This window comes from Orycteropus afer, unplaced genomic scaffold, assembly GCF_000298275.1.
Source record: "Orycteropus afer afer isolate SDZICR_OR568_19922 unplaced genomic scaffold, OryAfe1.0 scaffold00035, whole genome shotgun sequence".
Lineage (NCBI taxonomy): Eukaryota > Metazoa > Chordata > Mammalia > Tubulidentata > Orycteropodidae > Orycteropus > Orycteropus afer.
This window is the reverse complement of record NW_006921622.1, coordinates 5,401,556-5,428,302: the sequence shown is the minus strand read 5'-3', so window position 1 is coordinate 5,428,302 and position 26,747 is coordinate 5,401,556. Positions and strand designations below refer to the sequence as shown.

General features: G+C 36.5%; 1 protein-coding gene across 1 annotated transcript in view; it reads right to left on the bottom strand.

Annotated features, from left to right (window-relative positions):
* Window positions 1–26,747, bottom strand: part of MALRD1 (MAM and LDL receptor class A domain containing 1) — a 1,363,654-nt gene that overhangs the window by 1,175,752 nt on the left and 161,155 nt on the right. Inside the window, exons 10-11 of the mRNA XM_007936352.1 lie at window positions 20,773–20,980; window positions 11,389–11,538 (exon numbers count right to left, since the gene is read on the bottom strand). Coding sequence (XP_007934543.1) covers window positions 11,389–11,538; window positions 20,773–20,980 — 358 coding nt within the window. The remainder of the gene's footprint in view (window positions 1–11,388; window positions 11,539–20,772; window positions 20,981–26,747) is intronic.

The window sequence follows — 26,747 nt, the reverse complement described above, 5'->3', positions numbered from 1 at the left end:
AGGGGCAAGGTTGTGGTCACTGCTTGGTCACAGCCAGCTACCTAGAGGGATCGAGTAGTTGAACCTGTGGGCTCGGGACCATAGTCGCAGGGGACATCAGGTTCAATTGGCATAACATATTATACAAAATATTGTTCCACCTCCTACTTTGGCGAGTAGCAACTGAGATCTTAAAAGTTTGTAAGCAGCCATCCAGATACAACGATGGGTCTCTCCTCATCCAGAGCAAAGAAGAATGAAGAAAACTAAAAAGTCATGGATACAATTAGTCCTAGCCACTGGTACACCAGCTGATCTGCAGCCTATACAATTATGAGACCAGAAGAACTAGATGGTGTCTGGCTACCACTGTCCTCCGCTTGGAAGGGGATCTATGTAGGAGATCCTTGATAGAGAGGGAGAACAATGTGGACAAAACTCAAAATCATTTGGAGAATAAAAAAACAGGGGGCAGGTTTGCTGGTCCGATAGAGCCTGGTGGAACCACTGAGACTATGGTCCCTAGCTGCCCTTCAGGTCTGGAATTGAACCCACACTTGTGGTTTCCAGCCAAACAAAAGACAGGCATATGAGTTGAACATTTACCTGAGGTAGATACATTCCTTGGAGAGAACAATCATGGGAGAAAGAAGGGCTGTTTATGCATAGGGAGACAGCTCAGTGGGCAGGAGTGCATGGAGGGATGGCCACAGGGAAGAGGTAACTATCAGGAGGAAGTGGGAGGGGAGCTGTTGCATTGTGGTAAATTGTAGTCAATGTCATGAGATGAAGTGTATGTGAACTGCTGTATAGAAAGTGAATTTGCTCTGTAAATTTTCACCCAAATCACAATTAAAAAAAAATTCAAAACAAAGAAATAATGTCATTATTTGTTAACAAAGTAATTGTGTTGTTGTTAGGTGCCATTGAGTAGGCTCTAACTCATGGCAACCCTATGTACAACAGAGCAAAACACTGCCCTGTGTACTTAGTTAATTAAAAAAAAAATCTATATGCTCTCAACTATATCAGTAAAATTAGTAAGGCCATTGGGTTCAAGGAAAAATGAGTTTTATTTGTATATATTTGCAAAAAAACAATTTTTTTAAAAAAAAAGTAAAAACTATAGTAATATCAAAAACCTGAAAAATCCTTAGCATAAATATTTCCAGTCCTCTCCACTGAAAACTGCAAAATATTATTTAGAAAAATTAAAGAAAATCTAAATAAACTGAAAAATATAATATCCTCATAGCATGGAAGACTCAACATTTTAAGATACAAATTCTATCCAATTAATCTATAGAGTCAGTGTTGTTCAATAAAAACCTAACATAACTTCTTCTTGGAAATTGAAAAGGTGATTCTAAGGTTCATATGGAAATATAAAGGTTAAGAATTGGCATTCATCAGGAAAAAGAATGAAGCTGGAGGATTTATCCAACCAGATAACTAGCTAGATTATAAAACTACAATAATAGCAAGTGAAATGTGCAAGGATAGATAAACTGACCAATGGAACAGATCTAAACATATACCACTTATTAATAACAAATCATACCAAACAATCTAAAAGCCTGTCAGTACAACTTAGAGGGTACAAGAAAATATTCCAACTAAGCCTGGAAATTCTGAAGTTCATAAAATAAAACAAAAATGTATTTCAGAATATAAAAATTGAATATATACATTGCAAAATACTGCAGATGAAAACCAAAGAGATGAATTATAGATTCAGAAAACCTATTTGTAATAAAGATGAGAAAGTAAATATTTGTGATATATGAGACAAGCTACCAACAGAAAGAGAAGCAGAGGATATAAATACAATATATATAGAAGAACAAGCTCCAATGGCCAATAAATATTTGGAAAGATATTTTTCAGTGAAATACAAATATAGATTATATATGAGAAATTATTTTATAACCATTAACCAGAAAAAATTCAAAAACAATTATATTACATATTGATGGTAGGCAAAGGAAGATAGTATTCCCATATTTTATTAGTGAAAACTGAAGTATAAATGTTTTAGTGGGAACTCTGGTAGCATAGTGGCTAAGACACTTGCATGCTAACCAGACGGCTGGCGGTTCAAACCCACCAGCCACTCCTCGGAAGGAAGGTTGGGCAATCTACTTCCGTAGTGATACTGCCTCGGAAACCCAAGGAGGGGTCGCTATGAGTCGGGGCCGACTTGACGGCACATAACAACAACAACAAATGTTTTAGTGGGGTGTAATCTCTCAACTTTTATTAAAGGTATAAATGCACATTTTGGTAGAAAAAAATATAGGAATCCCATTACTAGTTGTCTATTTCATAAAATTAAAGGCCCCCTTTATAAGCAAATATGTACCAGAATGAATTTTACAGTACAGTCAGGATATTAATGTCACTCAGTAGGAGAATGGCTAAATATATTATGGTATATCCATGTTGGGAGCTCTGGTAGCGTAGTGCCTAAGGCACTTGACTGATAACAAGAAGGCTGGCAGTTCAAACACACCAGCCACTCCTGGGAAGGAAGATGGGGCATTCTACTTCCGTAGTGGTACAGCCTCGGAAACCCAAGGAGGGGTCTCTATGAGTCGGTCCGACTCGATGGCACATAACAACAACAACACATCCATGTTAAAACATATTATGCAGAAATTAAATACCAATAACACAATGAATTAAGCATTTGCTTCCAGGCAAGATGGGGAGTTACACAGAACAGAGTTAGCCATCTGTCTTAAATGAGCAAAGAACATAATCAGAAGAAAGGTTAAACGATAGTATTCAAATGTAGGACAATGTGTAGTAGAGGACAGTGATGTTAGAGGATAGATAAATGCAGAAAGCCTCAAGATATTCCATCTTACTCTCTGGGCAGTTTCCAGGCTGCGATATAGGGCAGGGGAATCCCAGAGGAGTGCGGTGATCTTTAGTTTAAAAGATGGAGTTGGGAGTTTAGGGAGACCCAGATAGTGGAAGTTTATAAGGCAGCATACTGGAGACGCCTGCAAAGAAAAGAGAGAGCTCTAGAGATCTGCAAAGAATCCTCCAAAGTCTCCCACTGAGTACTGACTAGTGCTTTAAGTGCTTACATGTGAACAAACTACATGAGTCTGGGAGTGGAACCCCCTGAAGAGGCAGTTGGTACACTGTCCAAAGTCATAAAAGGCCAGGAATCCTGGTTGTCTTGCTAACCAGAATGGGAAAAAAAATGAGTGATAGACTGGCACTAGGTGGAATATTCAAATGCAACAAAAACTTATATACATGAATAACCTGCGTACACATTTATAGTTATTTTATTTAGAAACAACCAATATGTCTTTCAACTGATAAATGGATAAACAAACATTATATGGCTCATCCATACAATGGAGAAAGGTGGTGTAGTGGTTAAGACATTTGGCTGCTAACAAGGTCAGTAGTTCATACCCCACCAGCTGCTCCGTGAAGGAAGACGGGGTGATCTACTTCCGCAAAGATGTACTGCCTTGGAAACCCAATGGGGGTTGTTATGAGTCAGAATTAACTGGATGGCAATGAGTTTGAATTTTGTCTGATACAATGTAGTAGTGTTGTTGTTGTTGTTATTTGCTGGCGAGTTGGCCCCGACTCATAGCAACCCCTCCTTGGGTTTCCTACGCAGTATTGCTGCGGAAGTAGATTGCCCCATCCTCCTTCCGAGGAGTGGCTGGTGGGTTTGAATCGCCAGCCTTCTGGTTAGCAGTCAAGTGCCTGAGCCACTATGCTACCAGAGCTCCAACAATGTAGTAGTAGTCAGCAGTAAATAGGAAGCACCAGCTGCTGCAACCAACAACAATGAAATCTGAAATCCGTTATGTTAAATGAAAGAAGCTGTGCCCCAAAGACTACTTTTTGTATGATCCATTTACACAACATCCTGGAAAAGATAAAATCGTAAGAACTGAATTCAGATCAGTGCCAGTTTAAGGATTAGGGAAGTGCTGTCTACAGCATGTCACAGAAAACTTTTGGTGTTAATGGAGCTGTTTTATACCTTGATTTTTGTGATGGTTACATTACTGCATGTGTGTTAAAACTCAGTGTCTCTACACTAAAAAGTTGAATTATTGCAGCTCTGGTGGCATAGTGCCTAGGGCATTTGACTGCTAACCAGAAGGCTGGTAGTTCAAACCCACCAGCCACTCCTGGAAGGAAGCCTTTAAATTTTAATGAATAAATGGAAAATAACATTATATTTGATGACAGAAAAATTGTCATGAGCTATCTTTAGTGAAAAAAAGAAAAATGGAGACAATAATTACAATGTTATCTCATTTTTGGAAAATAAACAATCAAGTCATAAAAATATCTATATTCTTGAATATGTACATATGTATCATGTGCATGTTTGTATGATTATAGAAGTGAAAATAAAATAATGAGATAATTCATAGGAGTTACATATTTGGATATTAGTCAGGGTGGTAAAAATGGAAAAGCAAAATCTAAGCAAAAAACAAGGAAAGGAAAATCAGAAGAACTTCATTTAAAAAAAAAAGGAAAAGAAAAAGCTACATATGTCAACTCATTCAGTGTATGTAAAATGTATAAGAAAAAAAAAAATACTGGATTTAAAGCAGTTTTTTTAAACTCCAAATGCTATAAACCTAAAGACTGAAGAACAAAACGGACTGGACACTTTGTAGCTGTCAAATTGGCTCCAACTCATAGCAACCCTGGGTATGACAGAATGAAATATTGCTTGAGCCTGTGCCATCCTCACTCCCTCTGTTGTCTTCCTGCTCCAATTCTTCTGTGTGTGTGTTTGTTTTTTCTCCTCCTCATTTGTGATTTAATTCTACTAGCTACTCGGAAGGAAGGTTGGGCAATCCTACTTCCGTAGTGATACTGCCTCGGAAACCCAAGGAGGGGTCGCTATGAGTCGGGGCCGACTCGACGGCACATAACAACAACAACAACAACAGCTACTGTTGTAAGTTTTGATAATTGGAATCATGAATAAAGATGTATTGACTCTATGATTCAGATTTTTTCTAATTTGCCCTTTCTGAAAAAAGGACTGAAACATCTTTCCCCTTCAAACTTTGAAATTTATCTCCCCCTCTTTCAATGACCCTCTTCTTTTTTTATACATACCTTCTAGATGTTGTTGTTAGGTGCTCTCGAGACGGCTCCAACTCATAGTGAAATGCTACCCAATCCTGCATCAGTCTCACAATCCTTGCTATACACCTGAGCCCATTGTTGGAACCACTGTCTCAATCCATGTTGTACAGCATCTTCCTCTTTTTTACTGATCCTCCACTTTACCAAGCATGATATCCTTCTCCAGGAAGTGGTCCCTTCTGACAACATGACCAAAGTGAGTGAGATGAAGTATGGCCATTCTCACATCCAGGGAGCACTCTGGCTACACTTCATCCAAGACAGACTTGTTTGTTCTTCTGGAAGTCCATGGTATTTTTAGTAGTCTTCACCAACACCACAACTCAAAAGTATCAGCTCTTCCTAGGTCTTCCTACTTATTATCCACCTTTCACGTACATATGAGGCGATTGAAAATACCATGGCTTGGATTAGTTGCACCTTAGTTTTCAAAGTGCTGTCTTTGTTATTCAAAACTTTAAAGAGGTCTTTTGCAGCAGATTTGCCCAGTGGAATAAAATGCATGATTTCTTGACTGCTGCTTCCATGGGTGTTTGTTGTAGATCTAAGTGAAATGAAATCCCTAACAACTACAATCTTTTCTCTATTTATCTGATGCTGTTTATTGGTCCAATTGGGAGGATGTTTTCTTTATTTTGAGGTGCAATCCATACTGAAGACTGCAGTCTTTGATCTTCATCAATAAGTGCTTCAAGTCTTCTTCACTGAACTGGACATTATGGTCTTAGATACAGAGACTCTTAGAGATTGATTCTACTGTGCTTCCTCAGAAACTTTTATCTCATGCCTTCCATTATCTTCCTGCTCCTGTTTTTTTTTTTTTTTTTCCTCCTCCTTATTTGTGATTTAATTCTACGAGCTACTGTATTAAGGTTTGATAATTATAATCATGAATAAAGATGAGTTGATTCCGTATTTCAGATTTTTTCTAATTTGCCCTTTCTAAAAAGGGGACTAAAATGTTTTTCCTCCTCATATTTTGAATTATAACTTGTGTCCTCAGTTTTATTAGATGAATTGTTATCTTTCAACATTGTTTATAGCATAGGAAAAGAAAAAATGGGATTTTCAATATTTAACACAATGAACTTTTGAAAATCTTGTTAGAAAAAATCATAATTGAGCAGTAATTATAAATTGGTATGAGTCTGAAAGTGAATTATAAATGTGTTTTCTAATTATTATAGTGCATGAAGTATTCCTGCCAGAATGGACTTGTCTTAAAACTGTACATGACAATACCACTACCAACAATATTTATTAACATATATTGAGCTCCTGCTACATGGAAAAAAAAAAAAAAAAAAACACCTTAACAGGAATTATTTCATTTAAGCCTCATAAAAATCTCATGTAAAAGGTACTCTTCTTTTCCCTATTTTACAACTAAAAATGCTACAGCAGTGAAGCAATAAGCCGTGTGCTCAGCATCATAACCATGACTTGACCACTGGTAGCACATGCTGTTCACTCCTCTGTGATGGCAGTTTTTATATAAGGACATAATAACACACAGTGTAAGCTGCTTCCTTTTGGGAATCACTACATTGGTTTAGGCCTTCAGTATTTCTCAGTGATATTAATTTAGCACATCCATGGTTTCTTTATCCCAATCTTTCACTCCTTCCATATTCCTCATCTCCAGTAGAATAAATAGCCTTTTAGAACAAATATGATTAGCTGCAAGCTTAAATGTGGCTAATTGGATCACTTCATAACTTACAGATAAATTTCAAATTCCTAGATACTCTCAATAGTTCTCTTTCTTCTTCTGTTTCATCTCTTCTTTACTCCCTGACCAAACATATACAAATACCTACATTTCTCCCATGTTCTTTCAGGATATTTCCTCTAATTGAGACACATTCTCTGACTCTGTTTATCTCTTCTTGAATTGACCACTTCTGCCTTCCTGGCTACTTTTCATTACCCGTCAGAGCTCAGTTCAGGAGTCACCTCCTTCAATAAGGCAATTCCTGTCAATCACTCTCTATTCCTCATACAATATTTATCATATCACAGTTCCTTACTTTGCTTCAACTATGGACCTAGAACATCTCAAAGGCAGGGACAATAGCTTTCAATTCTGTATGTCCACTCCTCTGACATAGCATGTACTCATAAATTGGTTGGAATAAAGAAAAAGAAACAAAACAACTTATGGGTTTGGGGTATATACTATAAGTATATGACTTCAATTATTAATACTTTCCTTTTTTATTTTAAATGTTATTCAACCTGCACAAAATCAAGAACTAAGAATTTATTCCACTATTCAATAAATGTAAGATTTGGCCAACAAATGAATAGTCAAGGTCTATCCCCATGTCCTACCAACCCCAATTTCCAATGGGTGTAATTAATAATAGGTTCAAAGTCTTTTGGCATGCTTCTTTAGAAATCTTAAAGAAAAATAAATATGCTAAAGTTTAATGAAGTTAAGTAAACTAAAGAGAAGGTTGTAGTATAGTTGTGTTATTTTAAAGTTAATATGATATTAATGTGTATAACAAATGGTACCTGATGACATAAAAATGCAAAGAAAACAATAGAGAAAAATACAACACAATCCTGTTTTCCTTAGAATTTCACAAATCATTTTTGGAATACCATACACAGTTAGGGTTGCTCTACTTTAAGAGGATATATAAAAATTGTAGTGATGGTTAAAAAATAATGAGATAGAAGTAAGATTGTTTATTACAAAGAAGCCTGAAGAGTAATTAAATTGCATTCAAGTGTTTGTAAATTTATTTTATAGTGTTAAATTCTTATTTTCTGTTCCAAGAAATAAGATTTTTCTTTCTCCTTTGCAAAAACTGAATAACTCTAAAAAGAAGAGAAACTTACTGTACATAATTTCTGCAACAAAAGAGAATTATTAGACTTCCCTACCACCCTTCATGCCATCTACCCCATCTTTAGAAAAATGCAATAGTACTCAACTTCAAAATTTATTATAAAGTTACATTGATCATAACAGTGTAGTATCAGTGAAAGAATAGAAAAATAGGTCAATGAAACAGAATAAAATGCCCAGAAATAGACCAACACAAATAGTCAACTGATCTTTGACAATGGAGCAAGGCAATTCTATGGAGAAAGGACAGTCATTTTAAAGAAACAGTGGACATGCACATTTAAAAAAAAAAAAAAAAAGAAGAGAATCTTGATACTGACCTAAACTTTTTACAAAAAAAAAAAAAAATGAAATCGAAGTAGATCATAAAGCTAAATGCCTTAGACAATGGTCCTACAAGTTTATGTGAATGATCAGAATTCCCAGGAGTATAGTAGAGCTGAAAAGGGGCAAGGTTGTGGTCACTGCTTGGTCACAGACAGCTACCCAGAGAGACTGAGTAGTTGAACCTGTGGGCTTGGGACCATAGTCACAGGGGTCATCAAGCTCAATTGGCATAACATACTACACAAAATATTGTTCCACCTCCTACCTTGGCAAGTAGTGACTGGGATCTTAAAAGCTATCAAGCTCCCATCTAGATGCAACTATGGGTCTCTCCTCAGCCAGAACAAAGAAAAATGAAGAAAACCAAAATTCATGGAAACAATTAGTCCTAGCAACTGGTACACCATCTGATCAGCAGACTATATGACTATGAGACCAGAAGAACTACATGGTGCCCAGCTACCACTGTCATCCACTTGAAAGCGGGTCTATGTAGGAGATCCTTGATAGAGAGGGAGAACAATGTGGAACAAAACTCAAAATCATTTGGAGAAAAAAAAAAGGGGTGGGGGGTGGGGACCAGGTTTGCTAGTCCAACAGAGCTGGGTGGAACCACTGATACTATAGCCCCTAGCTGCCCTTCAGATCTGGAATTGAACTCATACCTGTGGTTTCCAGCCAAACAAAAGACTGGCATATGAGTTGAACATTTACCTGAGGTAGATACATTCCTTGGAGAGAACAATCATGGGAGAAAGAAGGGCTGCTTATGCACAGGGAGACAGCTCAGGGAGCAGGAGTCCATGGAGGGATGGACACTGGGAAGAGGTAACTGTGGGGAGGAGGTGGGAGGGGAGCTGTTGCATTGTGCTAAACTGTGGTCAATGTCATGAGACAAAGTGTATATGTAGTACTGTATGGAAAGTGAATTTGCTCTGTAAATCTTCACCCAAATCACAATAAAATAATAATAATAAAAAAGCTAAATACCTTAAATCCAAAGTGAAAAGTTATAAAACTTCTAAAAGCTAGCATAAATGGAAATCTAATTGGCTTTGGGTTGAGTAATGACTCCTTTTGATATACCACTAAAAGAATAATCAATATTGATAGTTTAGCCTTCATTAAAATTAAAAATTTTTACTCTGTGAAGGATACTGTTAAAGAATGAAAAGGACAAGGCATTAACTGGAAGAAAATCTTTCCAAAACTTACATTATAATTAAACATGAAGAACTTGTATCCAAAGTGTACAAAGAACTCTTGACACTTAACAATAATAAAACAACGAACTGGATTAAAAGATGGAAAAAGATATCAACAGATACCTCACCCACCAAAGAAGACAAGGTAATGAAAAATAAGCAAATGAACAGATGCTCAGTATGATATGTCATTAGAGATTTACATTAAAACAACAATAAGATACCACTACACATTTACTGTTGTTGTTGTTATGTGCCATGGAGTCAGACCCAACTCTTAGAGATCCCTCCTTGGGTTTCCGAGGCAGTATCACTACGGAAGTAGACTGCCCAACCTCCCTTTCAAGTAGTGGCTGGTGGGTTTGAACCACCAGCTTTCTGGTTAGCAGTCAAGCGCCTTAGGCACACCTACTAAAATGGCTAAAATCCAAAAGAGTGGTAATATCAAATGCTTGTGAGGATGGTGAGCAATAGGAAATTTCATTCAATGCTGGTGCAGATGCAAAGTAGTGTAGCCACTTTGGAAGACAGTCTGACACTTTTTTTACAAAGCTAAAGACAGTCTTACCATATGATTGAGCAATTGTACATGTTTACTCAAATGTGCTAAAATCTTATATCCACATAAAAACTTGTACATACATGTTTATGCCAACTTTATTCATGATTTCCCAAAGTTGGAAGTAAACAGGATGTCTTTCACTAGGTGAATAAACAGTGGTACATCAATACAAAAAAATATTATTCCATGATAAAAAGACATGCAGTATCAAGCCACAAAACAAAATTGAAGACCCTCAAAGGCACACTGCTAAGTGAAAGAAGCCAGTCTTAGAACGGTGTACACTGTTTGATTCCAACTATATTACATGTTGGAAAAGGCAAAACCATCTTGACAGTAAAAAGATAAGAGACTACTAGCTAGAGGCTTGGGGTGGGGCACAGTAAAGAATAGGTGGAACACAGGGCATTTTGATGGCAGGGAAACGATTCTGTGTAATACTACAATGGTAGACATATGACATTATGTATTTGTCAAAACCCAAAGGACTACAACACAAAGAGTGAACCCTAATATACTATGGATTTCCGTTAACGCTATCTACTACTGACAAGTGGATTGTGACTCATAGAGACCCTGTAGGACAGGGGAGAACTGCTCCACAGGGTTTTCAAGGCTGTGATATTTACAGAAGCAGACCACCATATCTTTCTCCCATGGAGGGGCTGGTGGGTTCAAACTGCTGACCTTTGGGTTAGTAGCCTAGCACTTAACAACTATGCCACCAGGACTGCATTAAGTTAATAATAATGTATCAATATTGGTTCATCAATTGTAACAGATATGTCATGTGTACAAGTTGCTAACTAAGGTAAACTGTGAATGGGAGAACTCTGTATTTTCTGTAACCAAAAACTATTAAATGGTTCTGGAAAATGAAGTCTATTTTAAAAATGAGACAATAAAATGTTGATTATTAAAGACATTGGTTCTTTCTGGAAACAAATAACAATTTATTGTTGGTCAGATGGGGTTAAAGTAAGTCAAACCAGAGTTCCATTTTTATCGTTTAATAGATAGCAATGAGGAGCTCTGGTAGCGTAGTACTAAGGCACTTGACTGCTAACCAGAAGGCTGGCGGTTCAAACCCACCAGCCACTCCTCGGAAGGAAGATAGGGTAATCTACTTCCGCAGTGATATTGCCTCAGAAACCCATGGGGGGTTGCTGTGAGTCAGTCCGACTCGACGGCACATAACAACAACAATAGATAGCAATGAAAATACAAACTATCATCATTCAGCAACTTGAGAAAGAGAAAAACCTTATGTATTTATTTGTTTTTAAAAGGAAACATCCTACCATTACTTGTATTTGTTGTGTGGTCAACAATGGGAAGATGGTGCTCTCTAGCCATCGATCCTTTCACTAGTTCCCACCGCAGGTCTTCTGTAAGTAAATGTTTCCAGCCACAGAAACCAGTCTCGAAGTCACACATAAGAGGATTTTCTGCTGTTGTACATGAAAAAAAAAAAAAAAAATGGTAAGGTGAATTGCAGTAAAACCTGGTCTCAAAATTCGTCAACAAAACTTAGGTGGTAAGAATTATCATGTCCACTCATTTTTTTTTAGAAAGTATTATTTATTGAATGTAATTCATGAAATACTGTTTTTATTCATCTTTGACATATACTTGGATTTTTGATACATTTCCCTAAAGCACTTTTGACATGCGAGGATACTTTGATGCCTTTATAGAATTGATTATTAAGGTTACAGATACAGCATTTTAGAACACTTAACTGGCAATCCTAGCTTTTTTACTGAAATACAGTTCTGGAAAATATTTGGAAAGCAGAACAAGAACAAACTGTCCATTTTACCTGTGACCTATTTCACTTAACAGCAAAACCTCAGTTACTCATTTTTGCCACCAGATGGTACTTCTCTAAAGACTGAACCCCTAACTTCTGCTGTTCCTGCTGGATGTTCATTCCCTTCAGTGAGCACTGATAGGATAAGCAAGCAGACTTAGGGGAAGTGGATGAGGAAGACAAGATCCCAGGAGGAGGCAGATACATGCTTGTTGAAATAGTTGTAATATTTTAGAGATGGATTGCAATAACAGGGAACAAATGAAAGAAATGCAAGATATTTTTAGAGACCATCTAACAAAGAGAAGGAGAAATGCAAAATGACACAATTTGGAAACTGCTTATATGTGGTCTGCAAGATTTAAACATATTCGTATTTTTTTGTGTTTGTTTTTGCATTGTTAAAAAACAAAGTTTGTATGATAGTTTTGATGATGAAAGGTATAAATTCTGCTAGTGATTTTTCAAGAGAGTGAGAATGACCACTAAAATGCTGATAATTTTAGTGATCTCTTTTTTAAGTGTTGAGAAGGGAAAGGATTACAAATTATGTAATATATTTTGTATATTGTGCAAAAATAAGCCTGTGAATCCATTTCAGACCAACAACTTGAGTTTCATTTAATTCAGTATGTAACAACTATTAATGACTTCTGTTTAAAACAAAGATTCTGCAAATTGTTTGCTGCTCATTTTTTAATGGTTCAACACGTTAAATCACGCAAACCTCATGAATCAAAATATAACTTGAGAATGGGGCATCATCAGTGCTTACAGAACTTTTGGAATCCTAGAACTCAAAGTTAGAAAGTTGTACAGTTCCAGGTTGGATAGTCTACCTTTGTGCATTGCAGAAAGACTCTCTATGGTGTCCTAGGGGAATGTGCAAACCATCACTGGCAAGTGCTAGAGCCTGGGGATGAAAGGGTCAAGGTCTGTCACAGGACAGGCTGGATGGGAGGATGGGTGGAGTCTTGAAGGCTTCAGTCAGATAAAAGGCCTTTGAAAACTACCCAAGGGGTATGCCTTTGAAACAGTGGTATTACTGTGTTCCTTCTGCATCTTTAGTCATCACCAAAAATAGCCTGTTTTGCTTTTTTTCTTCTAATTGTTTTGTCAACTGCTTTTTTCTTTTATTTTACATAACAATAGACTCTTTAGTTTGATTTTTACTTTCCAGCTTTTTTTTTTCACTACTGCCTTTTCCCTATCTTTTTCACTCTCTGATACTTACATACAACCAGTGTTTCTGTTTTCTCATATTTCAGCCTGAATATGTAGTGTAGTGCCTAAGGCACTTGACTGCTATCCAGAAGGCTGGCGGTTCAAACCCACCAGCCACTCCTTGGAAGGAAGGTTGGGCAATCTACTTCCATAGTGATTCTGCCTCAGAAACCCATGGAGGGGTCACTGTGAGTCGGGTCTGACTCAATGGCACATAACAACAACATGTACATGGCTTACATTTTGCCTAATTGTTTTCCATTCCCTGAAGAATTTTTTCTGTGGTTTTTCAGTGATTTCTTACCTTAAATATATGTTTGTATATAGTATATATAATTTTGTTTTGCACATTAATACCTTAAAACCTTAAACCTTAAAACATAAGATTATTCTTACCCAGATGGTTTAGGATCAAATCTACTAGCTAATGTATAAAACTCTCCAACTTAAAAAAAAAAAAAAAAAAAAGAACAGGTCAATGTAAGATTTTAATTTATATCCCCTTAAGAAAAAGTATTTTTTAACCACATCCCTCTCTTCACTACTGCAAAGTAATACGAATGGTGACTATATCCTTTGTTGTTAATGTTATGTTAGTTTGCTGCACAATAATGAATATGTAATGATTGCAGCATTGAGTATGGAAACAAATATCTTTCTGAATGTGCAGATTAATTTCATTTCTAGTATTGCATGAGAGGCACACTAAAAATAGACCACTCTTGCATGTTATAGGTTATCTTTGCAGTTTATATTCATGTACCTGACTTTCAATGTCTTTCAAATTATGGGAGAATTGACCTTGCATGAGAAAAAAGTTAAAAAGTTGCATAGTATATTTTCATTTACCCCATACATTCATTCATTTCAACAAGCAGAGTCCAGTGACAGACCATAGACCATCAAAAATACAAAACTTGGAAAATATGGCCCTTACCGTTTTTCTTTTTTAATTGTGATTTGGGTGAAAATTTACAGAGCAAATTCACTTTCCATACAGCGGTTCACATACACTTTGTCTCATGACATTGACTACAATTTACCACAATGCAACAGTTCCCCTCCCACTTCCTCCCAATAGTTACCTCTTCCCTGTATCCATCCCTCCATGCACTCCTGCCCCCTGAGCTGTTTCCCTGTGCATAAACAGCCCTTCTTTCTCCCGTGATTGTTCTCTTCAAGGAGTGTATCTACCTCAGGTAAATGTTCAACTCATATGCCTGTCTTTTATTTGGCTGGAAGCCACAGGTATGGGTTCAATTCCAGACCTGAAGGGCAGCTAGGAGCCATAGTCTCGGGTTCTACCAGGCTCTATCAGACCAGCAAACCTGGTCCTCCCACCTTTTATTTTTTTCCAAATGATTTTGAGTTTTGTTCCACATTGTTCTCCCTCTCCATCCAGGATCTCTTACATAGATCCCCCTCTGAGTGTTTGACAGTGGTAGCCGGGCATCATCTAGTTCTTCTGGTCTCATAGTCATAGAGGCTGCTGATCACATGGTGTACCAGTTGCTAGGACTAATTCTTTCCATGAATCTTAGGTTTTCTTACATCTCCCTTCATAATGAATTTCTTCTAATTATCAGAAGAAGCAGCCCTGGTCGCATACCAGTTAAACACTCTGTTGGTAACTGAAAGATTGGCAATTCGAACCCACCAGCTTGGCTTCTTCCAACCTCACTGAAGTGTTCCACATGCTGTGTGAGGCCTCCGCCTTTTGCAGTCTATCTAGAAGTCTGGCACATATTATCCTCATTAACCAAATCTCTGTTGTATTTAATGATGCAAGGTGAAACTTTAGAGCTTCTCAGAGTGTAGCTGATTCACCTGCTAAGTTTAAACTTGCTGAGATAGTACCAAAAAAAAAAAAAAAAAGAGTTTGAAGGGGGAGAATTAAATTTTATTCTGGCTACTAGAAGAGCTCGAGTTTAACACACCAATATTCACTCCATTTTGCTATTTTAACTTTCTCTAAAGAAAATGCATAGCCATTTTAGAGTTGCAGTTAAATTAGATATTCTGAGCTTTGCTTTTCTCTTATAAATGATTCTTTTAATACATAAAAGAAAGGAATATTAAAAAGTTGGCAAATACTTCAGTTCCTACATTTATCATAAAAGAATTAGTTTTAGAGAAAATTGGGATTTGAGGTAAGCTCCTTTCCCAGCTTAGGCACCAAATTTGTCAGAAAAATAGTAGGTTTCAAAGAACTGGGGAGTAAACTAGAAATTCTGACAATTTGATTTTTGCTTTTGAGAAGTTACATTTTATGTGCCTCAATTTCCTCATTTCTAAAGTAAGAATCATCACATCAGTCTGTCTTGACAGTAGATTTGAGGATAATTTGATATAATTATGTTAAAACATATTTCCAAATATTCCTATTAATGCAGATATATTTTTATAACAGTGGGAGTAGAAGGAATCAAATTAATTTTTGTTCAGAAAACATCCAACATTTTGACAAGCTCCCTAAAATCATAATGCTATTATTGTTTGTAACAATTACAACATATATGTTACCACTGAGTTCCAAGTATGTGTCAAATATTTTACACACATTACTGCTGGTCCTCATAATTACTCTACATGCAAGCATAATTATCACCATTATATAAAAGAGAAAAATTGAACCCAGAGAACTAAGCAACTTGTTTATATTAAGTTTAGCACTTTTTGATTCCTAGGCATAGTGCCTAAGGCACTTGACTGCTCACCAGAAGGCTGGCGGTTCAAACCCACCAGCCACTCCTCGAAAGGAAGGTTGAGCAATCCTACTTCCGTAGTGATACTGCCTCGGAAACCCAAAGAGGGGTCACTATGAGTCAGGGCCGACTTGACGGCAAACAACAACAACAACAACAAGGCTTGGACTATGAAAACCAGGAACTCTATCTCATAATTTAGAAGACACCATCATCGTATGCTTGCTCTTAAAAATTGTTTTCAATTTTGAGTAATATCATGAATTTAGGACAGCATGTTGAATATGCTCACCTTAACTTAATAATTGAAGGATTTTCAAATCTCCATACACAAGGATGCCTAGTCTCATGATCAGAAATCTTATCAGTAATAGGCCAACTCTTAAAATATTAAATATCAGTATGTGAATGGAAATGCCACTTAAGTTTCCTGTACATGTTAGTTAAATGTTTTGAACTTTTAGTTAGGCTTGCTTAGACAGCAATACAATTAATATAAGATTAAACATTTTCATATTTTTTATGTTGTTGTTGTTGTTGTTGTTATATGCCGTCGAGTTGGCCCCAACTCATAGCGACCCTCTCCTTGGGTTTCTGAGGCAGTATCACTATGGAAGTAGGATTGCCCAACCTTCCTTCCAAGGAGTGGCTGGTGGGTTTGAACCGCCAGCCTTCTGGTTAGCAGTCAAGTGCCTTAGGCACTATGCTACCAGAGCTCCTATATTTTTTATAAGAAAATATTATTTCTCACTTAAGCAGATTTCCTCCTCCCCCAAAAAATTAATTGACTATATGATAATAATCAAAAAGACCTTCCAGGATATTAAGTGCACACCAATGTGACAGAAGTGCTGATCTTCAATGTATCTACTGAAATGTAATGCTCCTGTATGATGTTCTTTCCTCAGCTCTGGCTACAAAGTTTACAAGTTACTACTATGCATCAAATGTTACTTCTTAAAGAAGAGACTGTTTCTCTTTTGACATTCTTCAACACTTGTGACCTAGCTATTGCTGAGCATTAAGAATACCTTCTGGTCATGTTCTTGAATTTCTGTGAGCTGTGTCACTTACTAGACCATTTTACAGCTCTTCTAAGTCAGTTAGTAGACTGTAGAAATAGGAAAGACTCTGAAAACATACTTCACCTCCAAAATGTACTTAAAAGTTCCAAAATCTTGGCTGTGAACTTGGCCAAGGAACCATTCCCTCTCACCATGTTTACTACCAGTTCCTAAAGACATACTTCCCTAGAGAAGAAAATCTCCTGTGGGTAGGATGACCAAACGTCTGGGTTTGCCTAAGATTGCTGCAGTTTATGTGTATTGTCTGAGCATAGCAATTCATAGCTTCCCTTCCCCAGTGTCTCCGTCCAAGAAATGCATTATATATTGCTACCCAAAGGAAGCAAGTCCATGCAAACAATCTTAACACTGCTATGACTACTGAAGTTAAATATCCTAATTCCACAATAAGGCAATGGTGTTAATTGCAATAAGATCAATGAATATAGAAATGGAGACTTAAAAGTGATAAAAAAAAAAAAAAAAAAACTCGCTGTCATCAAGTTGATTATGACTCATAGCAACCCTATAGGACAGAGTAGACCTGCCCCCATAGAGTTTCCAAGGCTATACATCTTTATGGAAGCAGAATGTCACATCTTTCTCTCACAAAGTGGTTGTGGGTTTGAACCGTTGACCTTTTGGTTAGCAGCCAAATTGCTTAACCACAGCACCATCAAAGCTCTTTTAAAAATGACCCAGGTATCACCAAATCCTTGTAAAGAGTTTTCACAATTACATCTGTGTCATAAACCACAAATCAAACTAATTTTGATTGCATTAGTGTTGAAATTTGGATTTAGAACAAACATTTAAAACTTTTATTACTTGGATGTTTTGTCAGTTCAAATGTCAATCATTGCACATTTCATAGACCACTAAACACCATTTTCTTCTGAAAACTAAAATTAGCCTTTAAAATCCATCACAATAAAGATATGTGAAAATAAGATGGTACAGTCACCTCTGTGAAAATCTTACTGAATTGCTAAGGTGTTCCAGTACACTTAAAAGGACTTTTTAAAGCTAAGTATTCTAGGAGATAACTGCAGTGTAAAATATAAGTCAAATTCTAGTCACCTAAGTTTCTTCCATGAATATTTCTCTTGCATAATTCAAAAAGTTTAAGGTGAAGTTATAAATATCTGAAGAAGAGGAGAGTAAAATGCACTCTGGCAACTAATAAAATGCCTTTTCATTTCATTTACATTAAATGCTGAATGTTTACAAAATCTAAAAAATCACCTATTCATGCTGTAAAATGTGCAATTATTATAAACAGTGATTTTAATTATTGGTAGTTTTTGTTTTAATCTTCTGTGATTATAGTACTCACTTCAACATCTCTGATAGAAGTATGAGATATGACATGTTCATAATTTTAGAGAAATTGCACTACGAGTTCATCAGTTAGAGGAATATTTTTAGATTATGCCAAAGCTTTCTCTTGCATATCTAACCATCATAGCATACTGCAGAAGAAAAAGAATTACACTGTAGCAGCTGAAGAAAATTCATCTGGATCATGAAAATTAAAATATTTATGAGTCATCCTGTTCGTAAGTGAATCAGTTCTCTACGATATAAGTAAAAAGTATGTGTGGGAAATGAATGGGGGTTGTTTCATTCGTGAGCACATTTAGATTACAAACATTTGATAATATTCATTAAGAAACCACAAAAATCTTTGCTATACTGAACATATTTATGAGTATTACCCTTGACTTCAGGAAGCATTTCAGTATTCAACATTTTTTTTTTTTTTTGAAATAGAAAAGGTATCCAGAAACAGTATCATAGAAATATTAAATGCATTATATAGAATCTTTGGTTTAAGTCTCTTACATTAAATATTGTATCAACTTTTCCTTTCAAGATTCACAGTTTGTATTAGCTTTTTAAATGACCTAAAAAAATCCTACAAGAAAAAAGTCTAAATTTTTTCCCAAAAAACTTCCAAACTCTTTTTGATTTAACCACAGATCTATACATTATTCAACATCTTGGAGGGGGGTTGGTGACGAAGTTTGTGTGTATGGGCAGAGCCATCTGTCAAACAAGTTGGAAAATACATAAAACTCAAAAAAAAAAAAAAAATCTCATTGCCATTGAGTTGGATCCAACTCATAACGACCTTTCCTTGGGTTTCTGAGGCAGTATCTCTGCAGAAGTAGATTGCCCAACTTTCCTTCTGAGGAGTGGCTGGTGGGTTTGAACCACCAGTCTTCTGGTTAGCAGTCAAATGTGTTTGGCACTACACTATCAGAGTCTAGGAAGTTAATACTGTTTGTCAAAAGTCACTGTCACCTTTCTTTGCATTCATACAATGAAAATAGAAGAATTGTTATCAAGATATTTTCTACTGAAAAAATGTTATGTGTGTAATCAAAGAAACTTCAATAAAGGAAGAGAAATACGAAACTATGTCCAAAATCATATGTTAAAATATCTACATACACCAGGTGGGAATTTGATTAAGAAAACCAATTCAAGGAAGAACATAAAGAACTCTTCACCATAGGAAAAGAAGTAAAAGAGAAGCCAAGCTTCAAAATGTATAATCTAGAGAAAGGAAATCTTTATCTATCTATCTATCTATTTGTTTTAGTTATTCAAGTAGAGAGTAATACAAACTGTTACAGAAATGAATTTCCCCCAAAGAAATAGACCAAATTGTCCATAAAAAATTAAACAAAGCACAGAAGGGTATCTCACATTACAGAACATAAATGTTTCTTGAAATTTTCTTTTTAAATGAAAAAAGAGATGTACTCAAAAAACTTATTAATATCATACTTGTTGATAGACAATTTTTTAAAAAACTAGGGTTCTAAGGAATTGAGTTGCTGTTCACAAGCTGACCAACAGGATTTTCACATTGCTTTTCCATCTCCTTTATCCTGCATCATCACTGTGCTTCATAAAATCCTTACTTATTGACTGAAGCATATTGTAGAGATTTCCTTTAAAAAGGTGGTATTTATTTTGTTTGCAATATTTTTCTGTTGCTCAACATAATAGCTCACTAAAATAAAACACTGCTGCAGGATAAAAGCCAAATTTTTAATAATAATAACCCACTTGTTTGTGCTGTAGGAATTGGATTTATTTAAGCCAGAATTCAACCATTTCTAAAGAGATACCAGTACCTTAGTTGCTAAGTTATCTTATATAGGAAGCACCATGAGCATTGTAAGTTAAATTATATTTTCTTTTAAATATGACTAGATTTAAATAGTAATGGGATCTTTTTATATCACTCTTATCAAAGACTCTTCATAAAAACCCTGAAGGGAAGGTATTCTGAGACTCTTTTTTGTCCAGTCATGAATCTAACAGTGGCTAGAAGTGGTTTCTATGGCCATGACGGCTGACTTGGAGGGCAATGGCACCTCCCCCTATTTCTAGTAGGATTGAGTTGAGAGAAAAATAACTCTGCATCTAATGTTACCAATACCCCCCAGTTACCATCAACTCTATTCCTACTTGTGGTTAGAAACCCATGATATAGTCATCTAAAAAGAAAAATACTAAGAGGTCTCTCCTCTTTTCCCCTTTAGCCAACACACACACACACACACACACACACACAACCCTCCACAAACCACAACTACTCATTTGTTGAATATAGAGAGTTTACAATTTTAGCAACTTGTACCAAAACATTACATTAACACAGAGACTCCCAAAGGAATAGTTCTAACAGCTTCAGAGTTAGCATGTACATTAATCTAAGTCAGTATTCATCTTATTTAAGACACATTAACTTTGCCTTGTTGAAGCAAAGACTATTACAAATCCAATGACAGTCATGAATTTGAGCATGTAAACACTGAACTGACAGCTCTCTACCAAGAAACAAACCATTAATTTACTTACAGCAAGTTGCTGGGTCCTCATCACTCCTGTCTGAGCAGTCCTGTGGAGCATCACAGAGTAATTCCTGGGCAATGCACTGGCCAGTATCACAAGTGAACTCATCTGCAGAGCAAAGCTTTCTGGATTGGGCCTGTGCACAAGCATAGACCCAGAGGCTATCGAGACCAATAAAACTTCTTTGGCTCAAAAGAACCCCTTCAAAAATAATCTTCGGGGAAAAAAAGTAAAAACGTTATAAGCTTATAATCACTTCAAAAAAGAACAACAACAAAAAATCCTGAAGAATTAGAATTGAATTTAACTAGAGAAAAACAACTGGTTTCTTTAAAGAATCAAATATATCTAGAAATAAAATTTATACTTGACATGACTGACCCACAATTAGAAGAATGATGGACACATTAGCTCCACTAAGCCTTCTGGAAAACCATAAAGGATCACATAAAATATTGCGTGAGCTTAATCATCTACAATACCCTTGACTGCTACTTTGTTACATGGTCATGATTTTCACAGCTCTCTTCAATTTTCAAGAAAAAGATAAGCATTATCTTTACTCATAAAACAGGAACTATAACTTCATCTGAGTTTTTATCTACTGAAAATAATATTTGAATACATAATAGGAAAAATGAGGCAAACAACTGGGCACAATATAGAATATATACTTTAAAAAGGACAAATATAAAACATTTATTAAACTTGCCTAAAATAATAATTTCTCCAATCAAAGTAGTGCTGATTAAAGGAAATAAATCACATTCTCTCTGATCAAACTGCCAGCTTCTTTTAAGGTATGAAGTACTAGCAAGTCCAACAACCATGCACTGCTAGTCTAACATGAGACAGTTTCAAAGTATTAGTATTCCTTGAGGCTCTGCCAAGAACAATGGTTAGTTAGCATCAAGGTGAAGGAGTAGAATAAATAGCTGAGTGTATGGCTGAGGAGCAAGGATATCTCATTGAGGACTAAGATGCGCCTGACACAAGCCATGATATTTCCAATCACCTGGTATGCATGTGAGAGCTGGACAATGAATAAGGAAGACCGAAGAAGAGTTGATGCTTTTGAGTTGTGGTGCTGGCGGAGAATGCTGAAAGTACCGTGGACTGCTAAAAGAACTAACAGATCTGTCCTGGAGGAAGTGCAGCCAGAATGCTCCTTGGAAGCAAGAATGGCCAGACTTTTTCTCACCTATTTTGGTCATGTTGTAAGAAGGGACCATTCCCTGGAGAAGGATGTCATGCTTGGTAGGGTGGAGGGTCGACGAAAGAGGGGGAGGCCTTCAAGGAGATGGATTGATACGGTGGCTGCGATGATGGGATCAAGTATAGCAGGGATTGTGGGGCTGGCGCAGGAATCGGGCAGTGTTTCATTCTGCTGTGCATGGGGTCGCTATGAGTCGGAAACGACTCGACGGCACTTAACAACAACATAACAACAACATGGCAAGTAACTAATTCTTTCTTATCCGATATGGTAGTCACTGTTCACATAAGGCTGTTTTTCAGTGTAAGTTAATTACATTAAAATTAAAACTCAATTTCTCAGTCATACCAGCCACATTTAAAATATTTAATAGATATATGTGGCTAGTGGGTATGTTAGCACAGATATAGAACATTTCTATTATTACAGGAAGTTCTATTAAACTGCACTGAACTAGATGGTACTAAATTTCAAGCAAGACACTGGGAACAGACTCCTTTTAGTTAATTCTACTTTAAAGTTTCTGAAAAGATTTTTCGGATTTTCAAAACTCTGGGCAATATGTATTTGTTTGTTTGTTTGTTAAAAGTTTTCAACTATAGTTAACACTTTAGTCTACAAAATAATGTTACATCTAAATAATGTCTCATATTAAGAGAAACTTTACACACTGTTGTATAGCTTCCCCATAATGAATATCTTATCTATCTATAATATGTATGATACCTATATATTTTCATAGCAGCAAGAGATAAGACACACAAATATAGCAGTTTGGGTTTCAAAATTCATGAAATTAAACTTAGGTTTCAAAAGCTGACCATTATCGAAAAGTTTATTACATTTACTACAGACTTGGAAACCTAAGATAGCTTCCAATTTCATTTATTGATTTCTACCTTTTATTTTGATTTTATCTTTGGGTGAAATAACAAAAGAAACTAATCCTTGATATTTGTTATTGTCAGGGGCCAAGGAATTGGCTCTGACTCACAGCAACACTATGGATAGTAGAACAAAACATTGCTTGGTCCTTCACCATATTCACAATCCCTTCTATACTTGATCCCATTGTTGCAGCCACTATGTCAATCCAAACTGTTGAAAGTCTTCTCCTTTTTTGCTAACCTTCCACTGTATCAAGCATTAAAACTTTCTCCAGGGAATGGTCCCTTGTGACAAAATGACCAAAGCCGATGAAACAAAGTCTGGCCAGACTCTCTTCCAAGGAGCATTCCTGCTATACTTCTTCCAGGACAAATTTGTTCACTCTTCTGGCAGTTCATGATATTTTAGTATTCTTTGCCAACACCATAATTCAAAGGCATCATCAGCTCTTCTTTGGTCTTCCTTATTCATTGTCCAGCTTTCCCAGGTATATGAAGTGACTGAAAATACCAAGCTTGAGTTAGGTGCACCTTAGTCTTCAAAGTGACAACTTTGTTCTTCAACTCTTTAAAGAAGTCTTTTATAGCAGATTTGTCCAGTGGAATACAATGTCTGATTTCTTAACTGCTACTTCCGTGGGTGTTAATTGTGGATACAAATAAAGTGAAATCTTTGACAACTTCAATCTTTTCTCCATTTATTGTGATACTGCTTATTGGGCCAGTTGTGAGGACTTTCATTTCTTTATATTTATACTTCATATAGTCCAGCTTCTCAGATTATTTGCTCAGCATACAGACTGAATAAGTATGGTGAAAAGATACTACCCTAACACACACTGTTCCTTACTTTAACCATACAGTATCCCCTTGTTCTGTTTGAAACAGTCTCCTGGTCTGTGTACAGACTTCTCATGAGCACAGTTAAGTGGAATTTCAGGAATTTCCATTCTTCTTGATGTTATCCACAATTTATTATGATCCACAGAGTCAAATATCTTTGCATAGTCAGTAAAACACAGGTAAATTTTTCTGATATTCTTTTCTTTCAGCCAAGACCCATCTGACATCAGCAATGATATCACTTGTTCCATGTCCTCTTCTTAATCCAGCTTGCATTTCTGGAAGTTCTCTGTCAATATACTGCTGCGACAATTTTTTAGTTATCTTCACCAAATTTTACTTGTGTGTGATATTGATGATTTTGGTCAATAATTTCTATATTCTGTAGGATCACCTTTCTTTAGAATGGACACAAATATGGATCTCTTCCAGTCATTGGCCAGGTAGCTGTCTTCCAAATTACTTGGCATAGACGAGTAATTATCCCCAATGTTCCATCTGTTTGTTGAAATATCTCAATGGGTATTCAGTCAATTCCTGGAACCTTGTTTTTTTGCCAATTCCTTCAGTGCTGCTTGGATTTCTTCCTTCAATAACACTGGTTCTTGATCATATGCTACCTCATGAAATAGTTGAACATTGATCAATTCTTTTTAATACAGTGACTTGGTGTATTCCATCCATCTTATTTTGATGCTTCCTGCATCATTCATTATTTTGTCCATAGAATTCTTCAATATTGCAACTGGAGGCTTAATTTTTTTCTTCAGTTCTTTCAAGCTTGAGAAATGCCAAGCATGTTCTTCTCTTTTGGTTTTCTAACTCCAAGTATTTGCGTATTTCATTTTAATACTTTACTTTGTCTTCTTGAGCTATGCTTTAAAATCTGTGTTTGGCTCTTTTGTCATTTCTTCCATTTGCTTTAGCAATTCTCCATTCAAAAGCAGGTTTCACAGTCTTTTATGACATCCACTTTGGTCTTATTTCACTGTCTCTTTAATGATCTTTTGCTTTCTTCATGTATGATGTTCTTGATGTCATCATACAACTCATCTGGTTTTGGTCACTGGTGTTCAATACATCAAATCTATTCCTCAGATGGTCACTAAATTCAGGTGGAATATAATCAGGGTCATATTTTGCCTCTCTTGGTTTTGTTTTAATTTTCTTCAGCTTCAAGTTGAACTTGCTTATGAGCAAGTAATGGTCTGTTCCACAGTCAGCTCCTGACCTTGTTTTGACTGATGATATTGAGCTTCTCCATTGTCTCTTTCCACAGATGTAGTTGATGTGATTCTTATGTATTCCACCTGGCAAGGTCCATGTGTATAATTACCATTTATGTTGTTGAAAAAAGTACTTGCAATGCATAAGTTATTGGTCTTGCAGAATTCTATCATAAGGTCTTCTATCACCAAGGCCATATTTTCTAACTGCCCATGATTCTTCATTTCCAACTTTCAGATTCCAATCATCAGTAATAACCAATACATTTTGATTGCACATTTGGTCAATTTCAGACTGCAGAACTTGGCAAAAATCTTGAATTTCTTCATCTCTAGCTTTTGTCTTGATGCATAAGTTTGAATAGTAGTAGTATTAACTGGTCTTCCTTGTAGGTGTATGGATATTATCCTATCACTGACAGCACTATACTTCAGAATATGTCTTGAAAGGTTCTTTTAGACGATGAGTGTGATGTCATTCCTCTTCAACTGGTCATTCCTGGCATAGTAGACCATATGGTTGTATGATTCAAAATGGCCAAAAACAGTCCATTTCAGCTCACTAAAGCATAGGATACTAATCTTTATGCATTCTATTTCATTTTTGACAACTTTTAATTTCCTAGATTCATATTCATACATTCCATGTTGTGATTATTAATGGATGTTTACAACTCTCTTTCCATTTTGAGTTGTGCCACATAAGCAAATGGAGGGTTTGAAAGCTTTAATCCATCGAAGTCATTAAGGTCGACTCTACTTTGAGGAGGCTAGCTATTCCTCAGTCATATTTTGAGTACCCTCCAACTTAAGGGGCTCATCTTCTGGCACTGTATCATACAATGTTTCAGGACTATTCATAAAGTTTTCCAGTAACATATCAGACAGTTTTTCACTGCTATTCATAAGGTTTTCACTGGCCAATAATTTTGAGAAGAGTATGGCTTCTTCCTTTTTTCCAAATCTATCTCAACCTGGAAGCTCCACTGAATCCTGTCCACCATGGTGGAGCCCACTGGTGTTCAAAATACCAATGGCAAAGCTTGCAGCCTAACAGCAGCACACAAGCCACCACAATATAACAAACTGACAGACAAGTGGTGGGATTTTCAATAGTTATTGTTGTTAGGTGCTGATGAGTCATCTCCAACTCATAGCAACCCTTGCACAGTAGAATGAAACACTGCCAAGCCCTGTTCCAGCCTCACAATCGTTGTTATACCTGAGCCCATCATTGGAGCCACTTTGTCTATCCACCTCCTTGAGGGCCTTCTCCTTCTTCATTGACCCTCCACTGTACCAAGCATGATATCCTTCTTCAGGGCATGGTACCTTCTGACAACATGACCAAAGTCTGGCCATTCTCACTCCCAAAGAGTATTCTGGCTGCACTTCCTCCAGGAGAGATTTGTTAGTCCTTTTAGCAGATGATGGTACTCTTAGCATTCTTCTCCAATACCACAACTCAAAAGCATCAACTCTTCTTCAGTCTTCCTTATTCACTGTCCAGCCCTCACATGCATAAGAGGTGAATGAAAATGCCATGGTTTGGGTTAGGTGTACCTTAGCCTTCAAGGAGACATCTTTGCTCTTCATCTGAAAGAGGTCTCTTCCAGCAGATTTGCCAAATGCAATACATTGTCTGATGCCTTAACTGCTGTTTCCATTGGTGTTGATTGTTGTTGTTGTTGTTATGTGCCGTCGAGTCAGCCCAGACTCATAGTGACCCCTCCTTGGGTTTCCGAGGCAGTATCACTACGGAAGTAGGATTGCCCAACCTTCCTTCCGAGGAGTGGCTGGTGGGTTTGA